The 18,463-nt window shown below is 38.2% G+C and overlaps 1 protein-coding gene across 4 annotated transcripts in view; it reads left to right on the forward strand.

The window, feature by feature from the left end:
* The window catches only part of csnk1g1 (casein kinase 1, gamma 1), a 75,316-nt gene extending 63,820 nt beyond the window's left edge, over positions 1-11,496 (forward strand). For 3 of the 4 annotated variants that reach the window (XM_076287624.1, XM_076287625.1, XM_076287627.1), the window contains 2 exons: positions 5,367-5,390; positions 7,680-11,496. In XM_076287624.1, the coding sequence (XP_076143739.1) occupies positions 5,367-5,390; positions 7,680-7,734 (79 nt within the window). In that variant the 3' untranslated portion in view covers positions 7,735-11,496. The remainder of the gene's footprint in view (positions 1-5,366; positions 5,391-7,679) is intronic. The other variant, XM_076287626.1, reaches the window with a different exon arrangement.
* Positions 11,497-18,463: the final 6,967 nt, after the last annotated feature.

Genomic DNA, 18,463 nt, shown 5'->3' on the forward strand with positions numbered 1-18,463 from the left:
CATACACAGTAGACATATGTACGCTTGCATGCACAGGCACATACGCAGGCACACACACAAGCACGCACACACACACACACACACACACACACACACACACACACACACACACACACACTCACACACACACACACACACACACACCCACACACATAACATAACACAACACAAACAATCAAGAATTTCTCAGAATTATGAACAGGCAAGATGGAGGTGGGGTTGTATAAAATGAATTTTACATGTAAAATCTATGAACTAATCATGTTTTGGTACTTGTTGTCTAGCAGATACCAGTGAGAATTGAGTGTGGATAATGCAATTTAGTGAGACAGTTAGAATCATATAGGCCTTTCAGCATGATTTCTTTTTGTGGAAAAAATGTGCTGGACTGGGCGGCGGTCATATTTTGTACCGCTCTGCGGTACATCTAGTTCTAACAGAATTTGAAAGTTTAAACTAGCCAACCTGTGACATCCCTAGGCATCTCTCCTCACTGGGCTACTTTGACTTTCCTCGAGTAAGCATTCGCATTATTGTTGTCACGCTTGTGTGCAAATTATAAGAATATGATGAACCGTAATGTTGTAGCAAGGTGGCCTGGATCAACGTCATGCCATAGCTGGTCAGCTTAAAGCAGTGTTTCCCAAACCTTTTTTCTGGGGACCCACTTTTGACAGACTATCGCGACCCAACTCGTGACTGTGGTAGTTATTAGTTAGCTTTCCTAAGCTGTATAAGATAGGGGTATTACACAACATAAATTGTCACTAGGCTATGCTGGCGACCCAAATAAAATCTCCTACGACCCACCTGTGGGTCGCGACCCAGTCTTTGGGAACCAATGGCTTAAAGGCACACTATGCAGGTTTTTTAGCTTAATATGCAAGTTTTTTAGCTTCATTTACCTTCATTTAACAGCTTCAGTGTCATTGGAATGGTTATATGACTTTTTTCGGGTGGAATGGTGGCCGTCTCGCTTCCCCCTAGCGCCTGTGAGCGGAAAAACCACCCTTGCAACTGTGGGCCGGCGGGCCGACGGCCTCAGTGTCAGGAAGTAAAACGAGTTGCTTTACTGCATTCAAATACACATACACGCCAAGCACTGGCTAGAAAAAGGTAGCGATGGAGTTTCTCAGACATTCGTCATGACAGAGCCAGCGAAAAAGAAGCAAAAACCGAGAAAACAGTAAGGAAATTGCCAATACTGCATAGTTTACCTTTAAATTAGGGTCTAAAACTCTTTATATATGGATTTTTCCAGACGTCAATTGGAAAAATGAATGGGAAACTTCCGGAAACAACTCTCTCGGTGGAAGGGCGGGACTGTTGAGCTCTATAGTGATGAGAGCCGGTGATAAGAGATGCCTAGGGATGTCACAGGTGGGCTAGCAGTGCAAACTTTGAAAGGAACCCCGACTAGTACGACAAGTTGGCCTTATAAGATTAACGTTGGTGTCAGCTATAAAAAGGTGGTATAAAAACACTCCAAATGTTTTAGTTTAAAAAAAAAAGAAAACCTGTTCACGACCATGGTTATGTACGTCTCAATGCTTTCTGGGTAGTGACGTGATTTGGTTGAACCGGCTAGGACTTGACAGTAAGCCTATGCTACAGCAAGATGAACACGTCTGCCGTTCAGCCTTTTCAGTTTGAACACACACGCACTGTAAATCAGGAGGATAACGCAGAAGACGGTACTCAAGCTTTACATGAAAATGAGACAATCAGATAGGTGAGAAAATCGATGGTGTCTGTGCAGCAACTGCTTGCCAATGACAACCATGAACGAGAGTGTATCTTGTAAATTGCTCCCCTTTTTTGTCAGCAGCTGTCCAGGGTAAGCATAGATCAAACTATCATATGATATAGAATGTATCTATTCGGTATAAATAATTTCATAATCATACTGCCGTTGTTTGCTTTATGAGAATATACAGTAAAACACTATAACAAGATGCTTTTTATATTTACAGACTATGAAATTAAATGAAAGCTGATGAAATTAGATATTTTATTTATACCGAATGCGTTTATATCACACGACAGTTGGATCTATGCTTATCCTGGATGTGAATGCAAACACTGATTCTCAAACTGTGTCCTCCGTTAATTAGGGACGTTATCCTTAACAAGTTTGTGTATATTACTATGTAACGGATTGATACAAAAGTTAGACTAGACTTGCTGTATCTCTGTGTTTCTAGGCTTGACTGCAGAGAGGCCATTTCAGCACCTGGACATGCTTGTAATATGTGCAGAATGCAGTTTTGTATTGTTTTCTTGAAGTATTCAAGGTTTTCTCTTAAAAAAAAAAAAAACATTGTCTGAATGGCAGCATATGTTGCTCAAAAGCTTTATACATTATTCAGCATTAATTGTGCCTTTCTAGATGTGCAACCTGCCCATGCAATAGGTACTAATGTACCTTCATACCATGATAGATGTTCTCTTTTCTACCCTCTACACTTTAGCCCGGAGAATGCGGTGTCTGAGATTTCCAAAAATAATTCAACATTTTGATTGGTGTAACCACAGGACAATTTTCCACTTGGTTTTAGTCCATCTTAAATTAGCTCAGACCAGATCATAGTGCTAATTAACCTAATTAGTTGTGAAATGTTCCTCCTTGGGTTCTCTTTAGAATTACACAACTTATACAGGCTTTTTTGTCCGTGTCCCAACTTTTTTGAGATGTATTGGTGACATAAAAGTCTAATCAGCTTATATTTTCCATGAAATAGTCAAATCAACATTTCAACATGTTGTCTATGTCCTTTGCTAAAGGAAGGCTTAGCAACAGTGGAAACTACCCAACCTTATCTTTGTACGTCACAAGAAAGTAGTACAACAAACTAGACAGGTTGTCCTTTGTGTGCTATACATGCATGCCTATTGGCTACATATATGAATGGCAAAGGGGGTATAAGAAGCATAATAGCCTTCAAGGTGTCTTGTTGTATGGAATTAATCGATGAGGCAAAGCACTTTCCTCTGCCGCAACGGTCCCTATCTCTTGCATCACTATCAGCTGTCAATTGTCAACAGCTAACGGTCACTGTGCCCTCTCGATCACATCAGTCTGTCTGTATTCCTCTTTTTCTCTCTCTTTCTGTCTCACACACATAGGGATCTGATTGGTATGGCTTTGCGCTCTAAAGTCTTTGTTTTACATGATTTACAGCTGGCGTAACAGCCATTAACTTATAATTAATACAAGTAGTCTCCCATAACAGTTTTTTTCTCTTAGCAGTGTTTTCTTCAGTAAATCATTTAGATTTTTTCCTGTTGAATGCTAGAAGCTTTACCCTATGTACTGTGAAAAGGGTCTTCAAACTTGTAAAAGATATGGGGTTATAGCAATGACCTGTCTAGGGATGTAACAGGTAACGGTAAACCACGATAAATTCTTGACGAGTTCAGAGCTCAAAATGCAACTGTATTTGACAGAGGACAGATGTAGGTTGCTAGTGACTATAAGCTTTCAGTGTGGCATGATCTCTTTGTAAATTTCGTTTAATTAAAAAGTGTTTAAATTGTCTTGGCTCTCCCTTATGGTAAGCTAGTTGTGAGCAACAGACATGCATAAGATAGGCCTATAGCTTCAATCAAAGGAGTGGCAGCTTTATTTAATGACCAACAATTCACTAACTTTACCCCAGTCGCCACCCCATCTAACTTCTATTAGTTATGCATATGCGTTTTCTCTCCCTCTGCACTAACATGCACCGAGTAAAAAAAGGGAGCCTTATGCTATTAAAGCAGCCACACCACTTTTCTGACGACACTATGCTATTCTGAAGACACTATGCTATTCTGAAGACACTATGCTATTCTGTTGACTCGGGTTTGTTTCTATTGTGCATGCAGGACTGGCCAATTATCAGCTCTGTCCATCATTGGTGTTAGGCTTAGAATCATTTTCAGCACATTTGAAAAATAGCGTGATAATACCAATAACCATGATAATTTTGGTCACTATAATCGTCATGTTAAATTATCATACCGTTACATATCTGTCCAATATAATATTCCTTTTGCCATTGTGGTGTTGTGGTTATTGTTGCAGTCCCCTTATTTTTCTTAACTTGACTTTGGATCTTGACTTCATCTTGACTATCTAGACCAGGGATTACCAAACTGTGGTACGCGTACCCCCGGTGGTACGCGAGCTGCCACTAGGGGGTACGCGAGATGAAAAGGGCAATGGCGGAAAGGAGTTAAAATGATTAATTAATTAATACTCTAATAAATTCATAAATAATACATCATTTCGAATCGGGTTATAATGATATGGAAACGTGAAATTAAAGGAAATCATTTGTAAACTCTATAATAGGGTATGTTTTCATTAAAAAATAAGCTACACACAATAGGCTACACCTGATTTCCTGCGGGCAGCCAAAATCTGGCGCGTTAGTTTCGTTGAAGTATAGGCTAGGTAGGAGGCTGCGTAAACATGGAAAACTGGCTAAAAACAGGGACACTGTCCAAAAGGCCTAATTAAAGCGATCGAAGAGGAGAAGCGAGAGAAACAGAGCAGGACACAGGTAACGATGGGATGGGGTGCAGACTAATGAAGGTGGAGATGGAGCGCAGGGGGATAAAAGAACGAGACAGAAAAGACTGCGCGAAGAAAGCGAAAGTATGATGGATTGGGAGACAGACTGCCCAAAGCCACAGTGCGTGGTCTGCAGTGAGATGCTACCTAACTATTCTAATGTGGTTCTCCACTGTTTTTTTTTTAACGTGAGAGCTCATAGACCAGTTGCACATTTTGATTATGTTATCATGTAGGGTGGCTAATTAAACAACGATGCCTGGAATGCGTCAATAGAATGAGTTACTTTTTTATGTGTTGGATGGTGGGGGTACGCGAGCCGAGTCAGGATGTAGAAGGTGGTCCGCGGGGGAAAACGTTTGGGAACCGCTGATCTAGACTAAACTTTTAATATTTTAACTCCTGTGTTGTACTGCTAGTTCAGTTGTGACAAGACAACAGAAGAACAGCAATGGGTCTCTTTTGTCCATTCAATATAAGTTGATATAACATTCCTAACAGCAATATAAGAAGGAAGGTTGTTTTTAATTGTAAGAGAACCAATGTCATATGAGCTACATTTACAAAGCGTATTGCTCATGGATCAAAATCTCTGTTGTTTTTATTTGTTCATGTCCCTGTGTAAATGCTGTAAACATGTAAACCTTTACTTTTTATGTCCATCCCTCCCTTACACCCTGTATCTCTTACCACCACTCTGCTTTTCCTGTACATACTACTGGTTTAAGAGTTTGCCTTGTCTTCTCTCGTATAATAATCTTTCTGTCTTCTCTCTCTTTCATACTCCTCTTCATACTCCTCTCTGTAGCTGTGTGAAAATGCTCAACCTGTGGTGAGTCCCTCTCTCCAGTCTGAACCAATACAGAAGGAAGAGCAGATATGATGTCGCAGTTGGAGTGTGTCTTGGGTTAGGGGTGTAGAAACAGTTTCTGGATTAGGCTTAAGGGTTAAAGCACAAAAAATAAATAATGAATCTAAATTAATGTCATACAAATACTTTGGTAAAATGTGTAATATTTTTGCTAAGGTCTCTACAGGGCTGTCTTCGAATGGTTGGAGTCACTGGCATAGTCCCTGACAAACTTAATTGCAGTCTTTAACCCTCTGGATGGGGTTGGGTGGGGGAAGATTCAGACACTTTATTCTAACATGATTCTAAATAGATTCTAACATGCTCTGATATTTTTGCAAATTTAAAGGTAGTCGGCAGTTTTAAAGAAAAAAATCCTTGAGGGTAATAGAATGTGGAGGTGACTGCCATCATTTTCTATGCGGCAGATTAGCATTTTTGCACATTCCGGTTCTTAAAGAAAAAATCTTTTTAAAAAAATGCTGTAGTCTGCTTAATTTTTGCTTTAGTGTTTTGGTCACAACTTTATTTTACGAAACAGGACAAAAGACAGTATGATAAATACATTTCTGCTTACCAAAACCAATGCTTAGGTTTTCTACGACTGCTGTGTAAATTGGCTGCTCCAATCTGAGTGTGAGTTCTTACATCTTTAAAGAGTGTCCGCTCAATCATACTTTTTTTGTTTTTTAAAGTACACTTGATCTAGTGACTGACATGTTTATTCATGTATACATCACGAGCAAGGCAAGTGGAGGAAAGTGAACTGCTAGAATAATTGTGTTATTGTGTGTGTATAGAGAGTGATGTTTTGGATATTTTGGAAGACACTTCCATCAGTCACTGTTGTCTTCATAGTGGGACAAACTGATCTAACCTCTTTAGTGGGGCCTGTATGTGGTGACATACAGTATAAGCTTACTTTCAATGCATTACAATGCATTGAATGCATTCCATGTCAAATCAGACAAAATCCAGGAAAATGGTTGCAGTACCGACACCGAAGTTTGTCTACACAATATTTAGGTTCCATAACTAAAACCTGTAAAATATGTTTGTTCAATTCTATTGTTTTCATAGTCTTTTTGCCCTTGATTGTTTACACTCTCTAAAAGGCCTTATCTTGGAGGCCATGTTTGGACATTCATATCTTAAAAACTATTATTCCTAGCCTGACCAAACTTTGTAGAATGGAAGACAATATAATTCAATCATTAAAAGTTTTTACCACAGTCTCATTGTTTATTTAGAAGTCCCTAGTTTCAGAAAAAAAACATGCAAAAAATGTGATATCGAGGGTCTCAAAACTCCTTTATTGCGACACACCTGCCATCAGTCAGTATTTTCTATAGAAATATAATCCTTTGTTAATTCTGTCCCAAAATGAGAAGTCTCCAAAACAAAAGACCATGACAATAATAAGGGTAAAACAAGGCGTGTCTGTATTTTTGTGTCATATTCATGCAACTGAAATGGTATGTGGGGTAGCTAGTAGGACCATAAAAATCTATGTGGAAATAGCTAAGTATATGGACATTTAGTGTGTCAAGTACCAATATTGTACCAAGTCCCATTCACAGAATAAAGGCATGTAGTTACAGGTGTTTTGGGAACATAACACCATTATAAAAAGGAGCAAAATTCTATGCTGTGTTTCACCTGAGGGGGCGCTAAAATCTTTTATTTATTCTAAATGTTTATTTTGGTATTCCCAAAACACCTGTAACTACATGCATTTATTATTTGAATGGGACTTGGTATACTATTCCCCATAGTTTAGTGCAAATAAACACCGGTATAAAGACATTACATGAAAGTATGTAAAATTATTTTACAGTTAGTTAAATTGTAAGTAATAACTTAAATTGTTCCTGAGTGGTCTGGATTACTTTCTGGATTGCAAAAATCATAGTCATAATATACCATAGTATGTCGCTAACTCCAAAGTGTTAAGTTCTCTCTCAGTAAAGCTGATGAAAGTGTTACGGGTTGTCTGTAGCCACAATATTAATTATGCTTTTCTACCAAGGTCATGAGTTAAGTCTAGATCTCATAAATCAACAGCTTTTACAAACCTCATCATTTTTGTATTGTGTGTGTGTGTGGTTTTGAGCTATTAGTTTGTTTATTCTATGTGCATTCCTTTTTTCTCCATTAGTCTGTCTTCACAATTTTTCCCAGTGTCATAAAAGTATTTATGGAAACGTTGTGTTTGAGATTCAGGGTTAACTGGAAATGTCCGTAATGATTGTGTTATATGTATATCCATAGGTGCTGCTGCTTCTTCAAGAAGAAACGGAAAAAGAACACACTTCGACATAAATAAGCTACTGAGTCGAATAATGGGGAAAATGAACTTGAAAAGGTGATAGAAATCCCGCATAGGAAGATTGATTGCTTCCACTTGGAAACCCTGTGTTTGAGAGTAAGACATGCATTGTATTTGTCCCAGTGAATTAATTTATTTTCAGTTGTGCTTTTGTATGTTTATAGGCTCAATTGGTGGTAGGTTGGACACAGCCATGGTTAATATGGTAGTGTTATTTGCTGTTCACCTGCCTTAACAATGAATATATTCATGAGCTCTCTCCCTCCATATAGATATATGAATGGAAATGGAATTACCTATTTTGAATATATTTATTTGGGAGGGGGGCAGCTTGCACTTGTTATTCAAACACAGTCGGGCAGATGTACATGTCACTACTTTGTAAAAAGTGACTTGGCCTGTCGGCAGAAAAGGTATGTTATGCCTACTCATTTTATGTTGAATTTACTGAACCCTGGTCTGATAATGTAATCAGTGCATGTCACTGCCCTCTAATTGTAATTTTTAGGGCCCACAACTGAATGATATCATTCAGTCACAGGCACAGTTCAATATATATTCATGGAACTCTTAATGACATTAAAAGGAATAAGGCCACATGCTAGTAAGGTGTCATCAAACAAACATATTCTGCACCAATCAAAAAATAGCCTTGACAGCTAGCCTATAATTTAGTCATGTAGCAGGGATTTATGTACAGTAGGTCACATATGCAAAGTACAAGGGTGGACCAGGTCAGGCGTAGTGTTTCTATCTGGAAATGGCCACTTTTGATACTGGCACATTGACGAAATGTGGGTACTGGCAATACCAAAATGCTATGTCAATCAGTGCTATCACATCGCTAGACCTGTACGCTATGTGCTTGCAGAAGGTAGTTATTCCTGAGGAGTGCAATCTTATTCTAATGATAATTGAAGGGCAATTCCATGGAAAATTTACTTTTCGTCACATCCATAACGCCAGTGAAATGCCTTGGCATTTGTATGATGTGAATGATAATTCATTTGTTGTGCATTTTTTCTCATGTACATTCTTCAGCCAAAAATAGCAAATGCTCAAATTTCATGTAATCATTCACATCATACCATACCGTCACATTTTATTGGCGTTGTGGATGTTACAAAAAACATAATTTTCCATGGAATTGCCCTGAACTGTCTGACACTATAATTACATCCACTTTACCAAATGTGACGGCTATTAATCAGCTGGTGAACTATATTTTTGTTCATCTTTACCCCTGTTAATGAGGTTACATTTTTGGTCTTTTACCAAGATACTGTAACTAAATCCACCCATGGGATTTCCATGGTTTTAAAAGGCGTAACATTTTCAAGGCAAAACAAAGCTGCACTGTCACCTGCAGTTTTGACACCAGAATACCTTATCAATCTCTCTAATATCTGGTCATACTTTAGTTGGATAGTCTGCCGACAGACTATATACAGATGCTTGGATTATCAATAAGCTATCTGTTGTTACTCTTTAAACTACAATTTATGGTTAAGGATAGGGGTTGGATTTGGTTATGGGGATGTTCCGTAATTGTTCAACAAAAATTTTACATACTGAATTTGAATTGAATTGAACAGATTATCTGTTAGGTCTCTGTGGGCAGACTATCCACATAATATCTTATCTCCTCCCATGTTCTCAGTTGAAAAAAGCACAGCTTGCCCTTCTGCACTTTCTTGACAGGCAGGTATGGGGGCATATTTGTCTCATAAAAATGTGTAAATGCATATACCACAACCTACACATATTCAAATATTGATTTATACTATTTTTTTGCTATCCACAATTATTATATGTCTCTTCAGAAAGCTTCAGAAAGTTCCATTAATGTTTCCTTTCTCCAGTTCATCCAGCCGTTCTCTGAGTCTGGCAATACCACTTTTAGCTCCAGCCTAGCATAGATTATTGAATTAGCCATTAGCATCTCGCCTGCTAGCATTACGTTTAAAAGTGACTAAAATTTCTGGTAATTTTCCTATTTAAAACTTGTCTCCTCTCAAGTTAGAAAGTGTAATAAGACCAACGGAAAATGAAACGTGGCGATTTTCTAAGCTGATTTGACATGGAACTATACTCTCATTCCATTGTAAGAACGGCTGGATGAACTGGAAAAAGGTAAAAATCACCAGAGGTAAAGGTAAAAATCAATTGTTTAACTCAAGGGGAGCAGGAAAATGAGTGTAATTTCTCAGATGGTGGAATATCCCTTTAAATTGAAAGTCAAAGTCAGGAAGTAATATGTAATATGCAACATCAAACTTTCGAGTTCTATTTGTGTGGCGAACTATTTGTTTCTCAGCAAAAGCCACAAAACGGTAACATATTTATTTAAAAAGACACATCGTATCAAGTTTATTTTGTAATTTTGGCAAGTATGAACATGAACCAACGCAATTACCCAATGGTAAAAGCTACAAATAATCGTGCATAGTCAATTTTGTCACATTTCTGATTTTTATATTAATTTCATCCTAATTGCCTATGCCACTTTTGGTTGGTGGATGTGCGTAGTGCGTGAGGGGCACAGAAATTCTGATTGGTGAGCTTCACAGTCGATTGGGGTGCTGTGCTTCTTGTGCACCGGGCGTGCTCACCAATCAGGGGTTGCACAAATTAAAAAGACATTTGGAATATTGAATTGCATCAATTCATTGACATCAAAAATCATATCGCAATCGTAACATCTGTCTGAAAAATCGCAATTAGATATTCTCCCCAAATCATGCAGCCCTAATTAATTCCAGTCAGTGTATATAAGTGGTAGCAGTCATATGTTTTAGTTCACAGGACATTCAGTCCTTTTACTAACACAACGGTTATGAAGAAATAAGCACTGTTATGCTGAAACTATATACCAATTTAATTTCACTTTCAATGCCTCAGTGTTGACGACAAATTTGTCAAGTAACTAACACTTACTGTGAGCTCCATTTAGAACCGTTAGCTTGCTAACAAACTGTGGATATTCAGTATAACAGACAATTTTCTAGCCTAAGTTGTAAGGAACACGTTTGTATTTCAAGTGGTAGAATTAAGGTGTGACTTATGTGTAGTTGACATTATGACATGTAAAGTTAAGCTTGCCAAACCCTCAGACAGTTCTACCATGACTTTGTGATACGCCTGTTAGTAAGCTGGAAAGAGCAAAAAATAGGAATGTAATGGTCACCTAAATCCCACATACACATATTTTGTTCCTTTTATTCATGTTTGCTTTGCATCAGGGTCTTGTTTGCCCTGTCGGGACTTATTTTCCGATAATGACTGGTGGACAATACATTATCCCTTGCTTATTTGTGACTTCAATGCAGCAATTTGTAGAAATAGATGTTAATTGTAAGTACTGTATATAGTTTGTAATTTCTAAAAAATATATATAATATAATGCTTGTGTATGTACAGTATATTGGTAGTTTCACAATCAGGATGAATGCTTCGATTCACGAAGCCTACAATTAAACCACCTTGCATTATCATTTATGGGGGTTAAAGGATAAAAGGATAACATGTTTTCTAAGGATAAAAGGATGTTTTATGTTTTATGGCAACTGGTCAGTGACAATTCTTAGATATGACATTTTTTTCACATTATGTGATCCATACACAAATAGCTCTTGATCCACACACAATGCCGGTTGTACAGTATGTAATGGATGATCTCCAAATGCAAAATCAACACTTCACATTCAGAAATGCAGATTTACAAATTGCATTTTACTGTATATAAACACACACAAAGCATAATATATATATATATATATATATATATATATATATATATATATATATATATATATATATATATATATATATATATATATATGTTTTACAAATTACAAACTAAATATTTACTAATAAACACATACTAGTACAAAGCACTGCAGAAGTCTCAAGTAAGGAATGTTGACAGCAAGGAATCAAGTAATATTTGTATATCGAGGTATGTGCATTTTACACATTTGTATGAGACAAATATACCCCCATAGGCAGAATGCTGTTTCATTCATGTATGACCTGTTCATACATGCCATGCCTTGTTTATAGGTGCACATACATTTAAAATTATGGCCTTGAGCTTATCTCCATGTATTATGTTTGACCTGCTGGCATGATTTTCTTTGGTTTGGTAGTAAAATTCCTAGGCTTATCTTTAATTAAGGAACTGTTGTAAAGCACTCCCCCTGTCTGTGCTGCTGAGGTGTCCATACAGTATATTTGTGTTATATCATTTTATTATAAATGAACTAATTACATACACACAGATTGATAACAGCAGTGAGAATGTTTAGGTCATTTTATACCGATATAACTCTAAAGGTTTGTTGTCTTTGGTAAGCATTACAGTAGGCAAAAGCTAGTGCATTGTTTACCATTTGCACCCATTCCATTGTGCCAATGGAATTTTAATAGATTCATCTGTGTGAATAAAAGGCTGAATGCAGTCTTCTGGGGTGAGATACACAAGGAAAAGGCAGAATAATCTAGGGAGTTGAGGCGTGTAGTTGCCTTAAACTATCCTGCTCCTGGAGCCTGTACCAAGTCAATGCCTTAAACATAAAGGCCTATCTTGCCTTAAATTGTGGTCATACCCTACTAATCCCATCAACCTTTCTGTTAACTTCCCTGTACGTCTTAGTGTGATGAGCACAGGAAGTTTGGTATAGCTGAGGTCGAATAGTGGTTTCCTGAATACTGTAATTCTCAGAGTTTGTGTGGGAGCAGATATTGCACGGCATTGTTTCTAGAGGATGCAAAATGAAATCAGAATATGAATAATAATGAAATCAAAATGACACTGTTGCCTTGCCTCTCTTGTAGGATTGTGCATTGTTCCCCTTGTATTTATTTTTTATGTTTTTACTTTTTTTGAATGTATAGAAAATGTAAAATGGATAAAATATTTGTATTGTTTGTGGTAAGATTACCATGTGTTTTCGATAGGTTGTTGAAAAACCTGAAAAACCAAGAGCTATGTGGTGGGGAGATTGTTTTGTTAAGCTAATGTTTACTTTTAATGCTGCCTGTTCTTTTTTGTCCTTTAATGTACTGCACTGGTGGGTTGTGCTCTCCCGAATCACGGGCTGTCTCTCAAACCGTCTACTTGCACACTTCAAATACTTAGTTTAAGTATATAGTATATAGTGCAGATAACATAAAAACTGCACTGAAAGTACCCTAGTAGCGGTCAAAAAAGTTCAGTGTGGAACAATGGACACTACTCGCACTAAACGAGCGCCATTTCCGATTAAGTGTTTTAACATAAGTGTTCCTTTTGGGACAGTACTAACCATCGAAAAGAGGGCACTACAGAAGCTAGTGCACAGTAGCAGTGTACTAACGTAAGTATGCGGTTTGAGACAACCTCATAGATATGTTGGATTCTCTGGTATCCCTCATATTTAAAGATTTTTAGGAGTGCAGTGGAGAGTTGTTTAAATGAAACATAATGAGACATAATATTGAGATATTGAGCGTGTGAACTACTTGCTTTAACAGTGAAATGTCTAATTATTTGGTATGGACATCCATACTTTTGGCCACATTCTACCTGCTGCTTTCTAATGTGTTTTAGCGACCAATGCTGAAACAATGACAAAATATGGGGATACTAAAGAGCAACAGAATTTATCAGACAGATTTGTTTTTGGAACAGCTAGTATGTCACCATCAGAGGTTTTAGGTGATACTGTATGTTTTTTCCCCATGGTGAGGAGTGTCAAACTGTGGATTTAATTTTAAAAGTACTTGAAAAGTAGTTTTCTGCTTTAAACTGCTATATTTTTTTTTTAAAGACATGTTTTGAGTTGTTTTGTTTTAGAGGTTGGATCTCATTTGAGAGTTGTTAAAATGTATTTCTTTGTTGTGCCTCTGTTTTTGTTTGTTTTCTGTATTTAGAGCTTAATGACCATTCATTGAAGCAGCTTTTGCAAGTCACCATCAAGCCAATGGCTTGTGCAATTGCTTGTGACTTATTAACTGGTCTTTTCAGCTTTTGGTCTGAATGTTGTTAAACTAAGAGGGAATTTAGAAGCTATTTTAAAGGCACCACACACACACACACACACACACAAACAAACAAGCAATACAGATGTGATTATTTTATAGTCTTGTGCATACTCTGTGGGTGTTCAAAGTCTCGGGACCAGATTGGATTTCTCACATGTTGGCCAGTGTTATTACAGAATTGCATATGCACTGACTAGTACACATTCCATAACCTTTATACTTTTCAACTATAGAAAGTGGATGGTTTTACATAATTGGAAATTTTTCCCAATCTAAAGCTCCTGGACTTATACTCATAAAGTGAATGGGTCTGGGTTTAACAAGGATAGGGCCTAATGGGTGCGAGTTTCACAGCGTATTTTGCAGACCGTGCATGCTCTGTGGCCAGAACGAAGTCAGAAGTCATTTCCCAATCCCACCCCACCTCTCTCTCCCACTTACTTCCTGTCAGTCTTCACTTTCCTATCTGAAGAAAAGGCAAAAAGCCCCAAAAATATACTTAATAAAAAAAATAAAAAAAAGAACTAATACACGATTGGATCTTTACTTTTTGAAGCTGGACTTTTCCACCTCTGATTATTCAATATTTCTGACTATTCTTAATGAAAAACCAGCAAACTGTTTTCACTTTCTAGCTTAATGCTATTTTCATAGGTCAAGGAATGTTACATTAGTGTGTAACTAATAGCCACACCTCAAATAACCTCACCGCACAACAACATAGCCGCTAATAACAGCATAATGGCTTTAAACCTGCTCATTTGCCACTGTTGTATGTTTAATATCATGGCGGTTTGCCGTGACATTTTCTCATAGAAGCCTAAGTCAGTGGTCACACAGATTTGCCTTTTTCTCCTCCCAGAACTCGAATTCAATTGTTTATCTATTAAAAGATGTAACTTGAACACTGCAATGCGACTAGCATTTATATGCGCTAGGTCCAAGCAGAACAAAACAAAGAAAAAAGAATGTGAGGCGCTCAAAGTTTTGCTTGTGGTAGGCCTATCCAACAAGTTGATGAAGTTCGTTCCTTAGTTCATTGTACTGCTGGTGTAGTGACAAAATAAAGTTAACTCATTCATATGAATAACAGAATAGCAGTTAAGAGGTTGGCAGAAGAGGTTGTACAAAACCTGTTTTGTGGGCATCAAATATGTTCATTTAGATCCTGTTGCTTATAGGGCTTACTGTAGGTTTGTAAGTTACATGCTACCACCACAAAATGTTAACAGAATCGTAATCAACACAGTCCTAATGAGTTGAAAAATATCTAACCAGATAACATTATGTCTAATGTTGAACAGTTGGAGAAATTCCCTTACCTTATTTTTGTTTTCTACAGGGGTTGTGTTTCTTTTAAAAATACTATATACATGGTGCCCAAACGTTTGCATACAACTGTATGTGTGAATGTTTGTTTGGAAGTGTGTCTGTGTGTGTTGTGTCATAAATGACACATATCGTACCAAAACGTGTGGGAGAAATGTAACATTTCAGAGCTGATTCCACACATTGCCACTCACCCCTTAGACTGTCCATGAGCTGGGAGTGAATTTGAATGATATGTAACTGCAAGACCTGTTAAGGAAAAGCTACCAACTCTTGCACATGCAATAATTTCAGATTCTGGATATGAGGCTATTTGCTCTGATTTTATTCATTAGTGATTGTAATATTCCACAGAATGTTGAATTTTCCAGTAAACCAAATGCAAGCCCCCTCAACTTCCAGTTATTTGGGAATTTGAAATTACCTATCTGGCAGGAATTGTAATTATTATGTTCTGAACAGATGTGCAGAATAGAGAGAGCTCTGATGTAAATGGATTTGCACATCTGGCACTTTTCTCTTTGAGGGACTTTCTGTTTTATGACTATAGTTTGTTCGTTATTGTAGAAAACATTTGTTAAGAATTCACTGTCATTGTTTTGTGACTGAAAAAAGGGTTTTCTTCCTGGAGTGGAGAGCAGAATTTCATAGTACTTCAAGTGTACATTGCCTGCTCTTTCTCTGGCGGTGATGTCAAGGCTAGGCCATCCTTAAAAATATTTTTGTTTGCAGTAACAGGCCCCCAAAGAAAAATGGGTAGGGAGGATAGATGGTTTTTTAGATGTATTATGGTACCCTAACCCGTATGACTTAGAACGGTAACCGCGAACATTTTCTTAAATGCAGCTGCAGCCATCATTACAGACAAGCACGAACCATTGATAGTGAATGAAACGAAGCGAACGTATAAACCAATGGTGTAAACATAATCATAGATGACGCCACAGGTTTTTATTTAAAAGAAAGAACATAGCCTATGTTTGTATGTAGGAAATGTATATTCACAATACTTACTAAAAGTTAGTTACTATTTGTTTGAAGAGTAAAAAAAAAAATTGGTCGGTCTTAACGTAAGTTTACACCGGCAAGTCGGTCGGACTAAAAGGGAAAAAAAATATTTGGGTCGGTCCTAAATTGCTAGGGTTGGTCAGGTTACGGCAAACTAAAATATTTTTAAGGATGGCCTTATGTATTATGAATATTGTGTTAAAATATGAATGTCTTGAAAATACATGAATGATTTAACCTTGTCAAGGACTTCAGTTGTGAATAAACTGTTTTTCATTCCTTTTGTATTTTTTGACAACATAAAGGTCCTTATTCTTTCTATCTTAAACGCCTATTTTTTCCTGAAGGCTGGTGTGAATTGTCACCTGTAATATTTCAAATTAAATTTGTATTCCCACACTTAAAGGGAAACCTCAAGTTTGCACCTGTTTTTATGTACTGTAATTAAAAAGTGTTTGAACAAGGGTCCTGACTTTTAGCCATCTGTACAAATTCATGCTCAGTCTCCATTTACTTATCTATTAATGACTGGAACGTCTGTTTGTCAGTGTGTCTCTCATATCTTTAGAACTGTTCCTCCGATTGATTTCAAACTTGCTAAGTGCAGTGCCAAGTTTGACGTTTGGATAAGAAATGCAAAATTTGTTGTTAAATGGTAAAAGAAGCACACATTGGCTTTCGCCACTCTACTGTAGCCACTCCCTCTCTCACAGCACTGTAGGCTACCAAAAAGGATAGAAGGGGGCTTTGGCAGAACTGAATCAGTGAGGCTACATGCGTAAAAGGTTAAGTGAGTTCAAGATGTGTGGATGATCATTATATCTGACCTCAACCGTAAAGGGTTACACTTTACTTGACAATATCGACATAAGACTGACATGACACTGTCATGAACATGTCTTAAACAAGTAATTTATGACAAAATGCTTCTGTTATTAAGTGACATTTAGTTTTTGTCATAACAAGTTAGGATTAGGTTTACTGTACGTACACACCGTCGCCGACATGAGCTTCCAAAGATTCAGGAAGTCATTCATTTTCAATGGAAGCTGGCTTCTCTCAGCTGCAAGAAGCAGCAAATCCGGTTCAGCGACCAATGACCAGCAACCAATCGGAATAGATGGCCTTTAAATAAAGTAGAGCCCCAGCTGTGGCGCAACTGGCTGGGGCACCTGCACCGTACGCTTGCGACCCGGGTTCAATTCTCACCCTGTGGTCCTTTCTGGATCCCACCCCGAGACTCTCCCACTCGCTTCCTGTCATTCTCTACTGTCCTATCAAATTAAAGGCATAAAAAATAAATAAAATGCTGCTCATTGGCTGGTCCTGGGGCTGGCTGCTGGCGGGCTGGTCCTGAGGTTCGCTTGCGTTTCAGAGCTGGCTGACAGGCTGGTCCTATGGCTGGCTGCTCACGGTCTGGTTCTGTGGCCTGTTTGCATTTTGAAGCTGATTGACGAGCTGGTCCTGTGGCTTGCTGCTTGTTGGCCGGTCCTGGGGCTGGCTGCTGGTGGGCTGGTCCTGAGGTTCGCGTGCGTTTCGATGTAGCCTGACGGGCTAGTCCTACGGCTAGCTGCTCACAGGATGGTCCTGGGGCTGGCTGCTTGCGGGCTCAGTCCTGGTCCTGGCTGCTTGCGGGCTGGTCCTGGTTCTGGCTGCTTGCAGGCTGGGGCTGGCTGCTTCTGGGCTGGTCCCAGCTGCTCACAGGCTGGTCCTGGCTGCTTGCGGGCTGGTCCTGGCTGATCACGGGCTGGTCCTGGCTGCTCGTGGGATGATCCTGGGGCCAGAGGCGATTCTAGAGTCTGTGGGGGCCCCAAGCAAAAATTTCAAGGGGGCCCTACCGACCAGTGTTCATCACCATTATGTTAGGCTAAAATAATCTGATACCAACGGAAAATGTATTAAATAAAACCTTTTTTTTTAATTCCAAATGTTCCAAACATGAAAAACTTCTTTGGATAAAGTCTATCTTTTATTCTTAAATAAGCTCCTTGGTTGACCCATCTCCTGACAATGTTACAATGTTTATTGTTTGCTTACAAGAATTATTAGCATGCAGAGTGAGAAGCGAACTAAAGGAGTTGGAGCTGGGAGAAAAATAGCTGGGCCTATAAACAGGAATGGAAAAGAAAACTTGGCGTTCATCTTACCCAGTTTCACAAATGCAAAACCTGTGTATCAAATATGAAACAACGCTGTCACAATAAATAATATTATACCACACTACAAAACGCAGCTATTTGCTCCAAACAAGCACAAAGGCGCAATATTGAAGCGCTGGCCGAGGTCTATGCACAGCTAGCAGGATCCAGTGCATTTTGGTGTTCTTTCTCATATTTGTTTAAGCACCAACTCACAGTCTGATTGG

This window comes from Alosa pseudoharengus, unplaced genomic scaffold (genome assembly GCF_046254945.1).
Source record: "Alosa pseudoharengus isolate Yale_2024_CS ecotype anadromous, Long Island Sound unplaced genomic scaffold, YU_APseudo_1.1 YU_APseudo_1.1_scf_16, whole genome shotgun sequence".
Taxonomy (NCBI): domain Eukaryota; kingdom Metazoa; phylum Chordata; class Actinopteri; order Clupeiformes; family Clupeidae; genus Alosa; species Alosa pseudoharengus.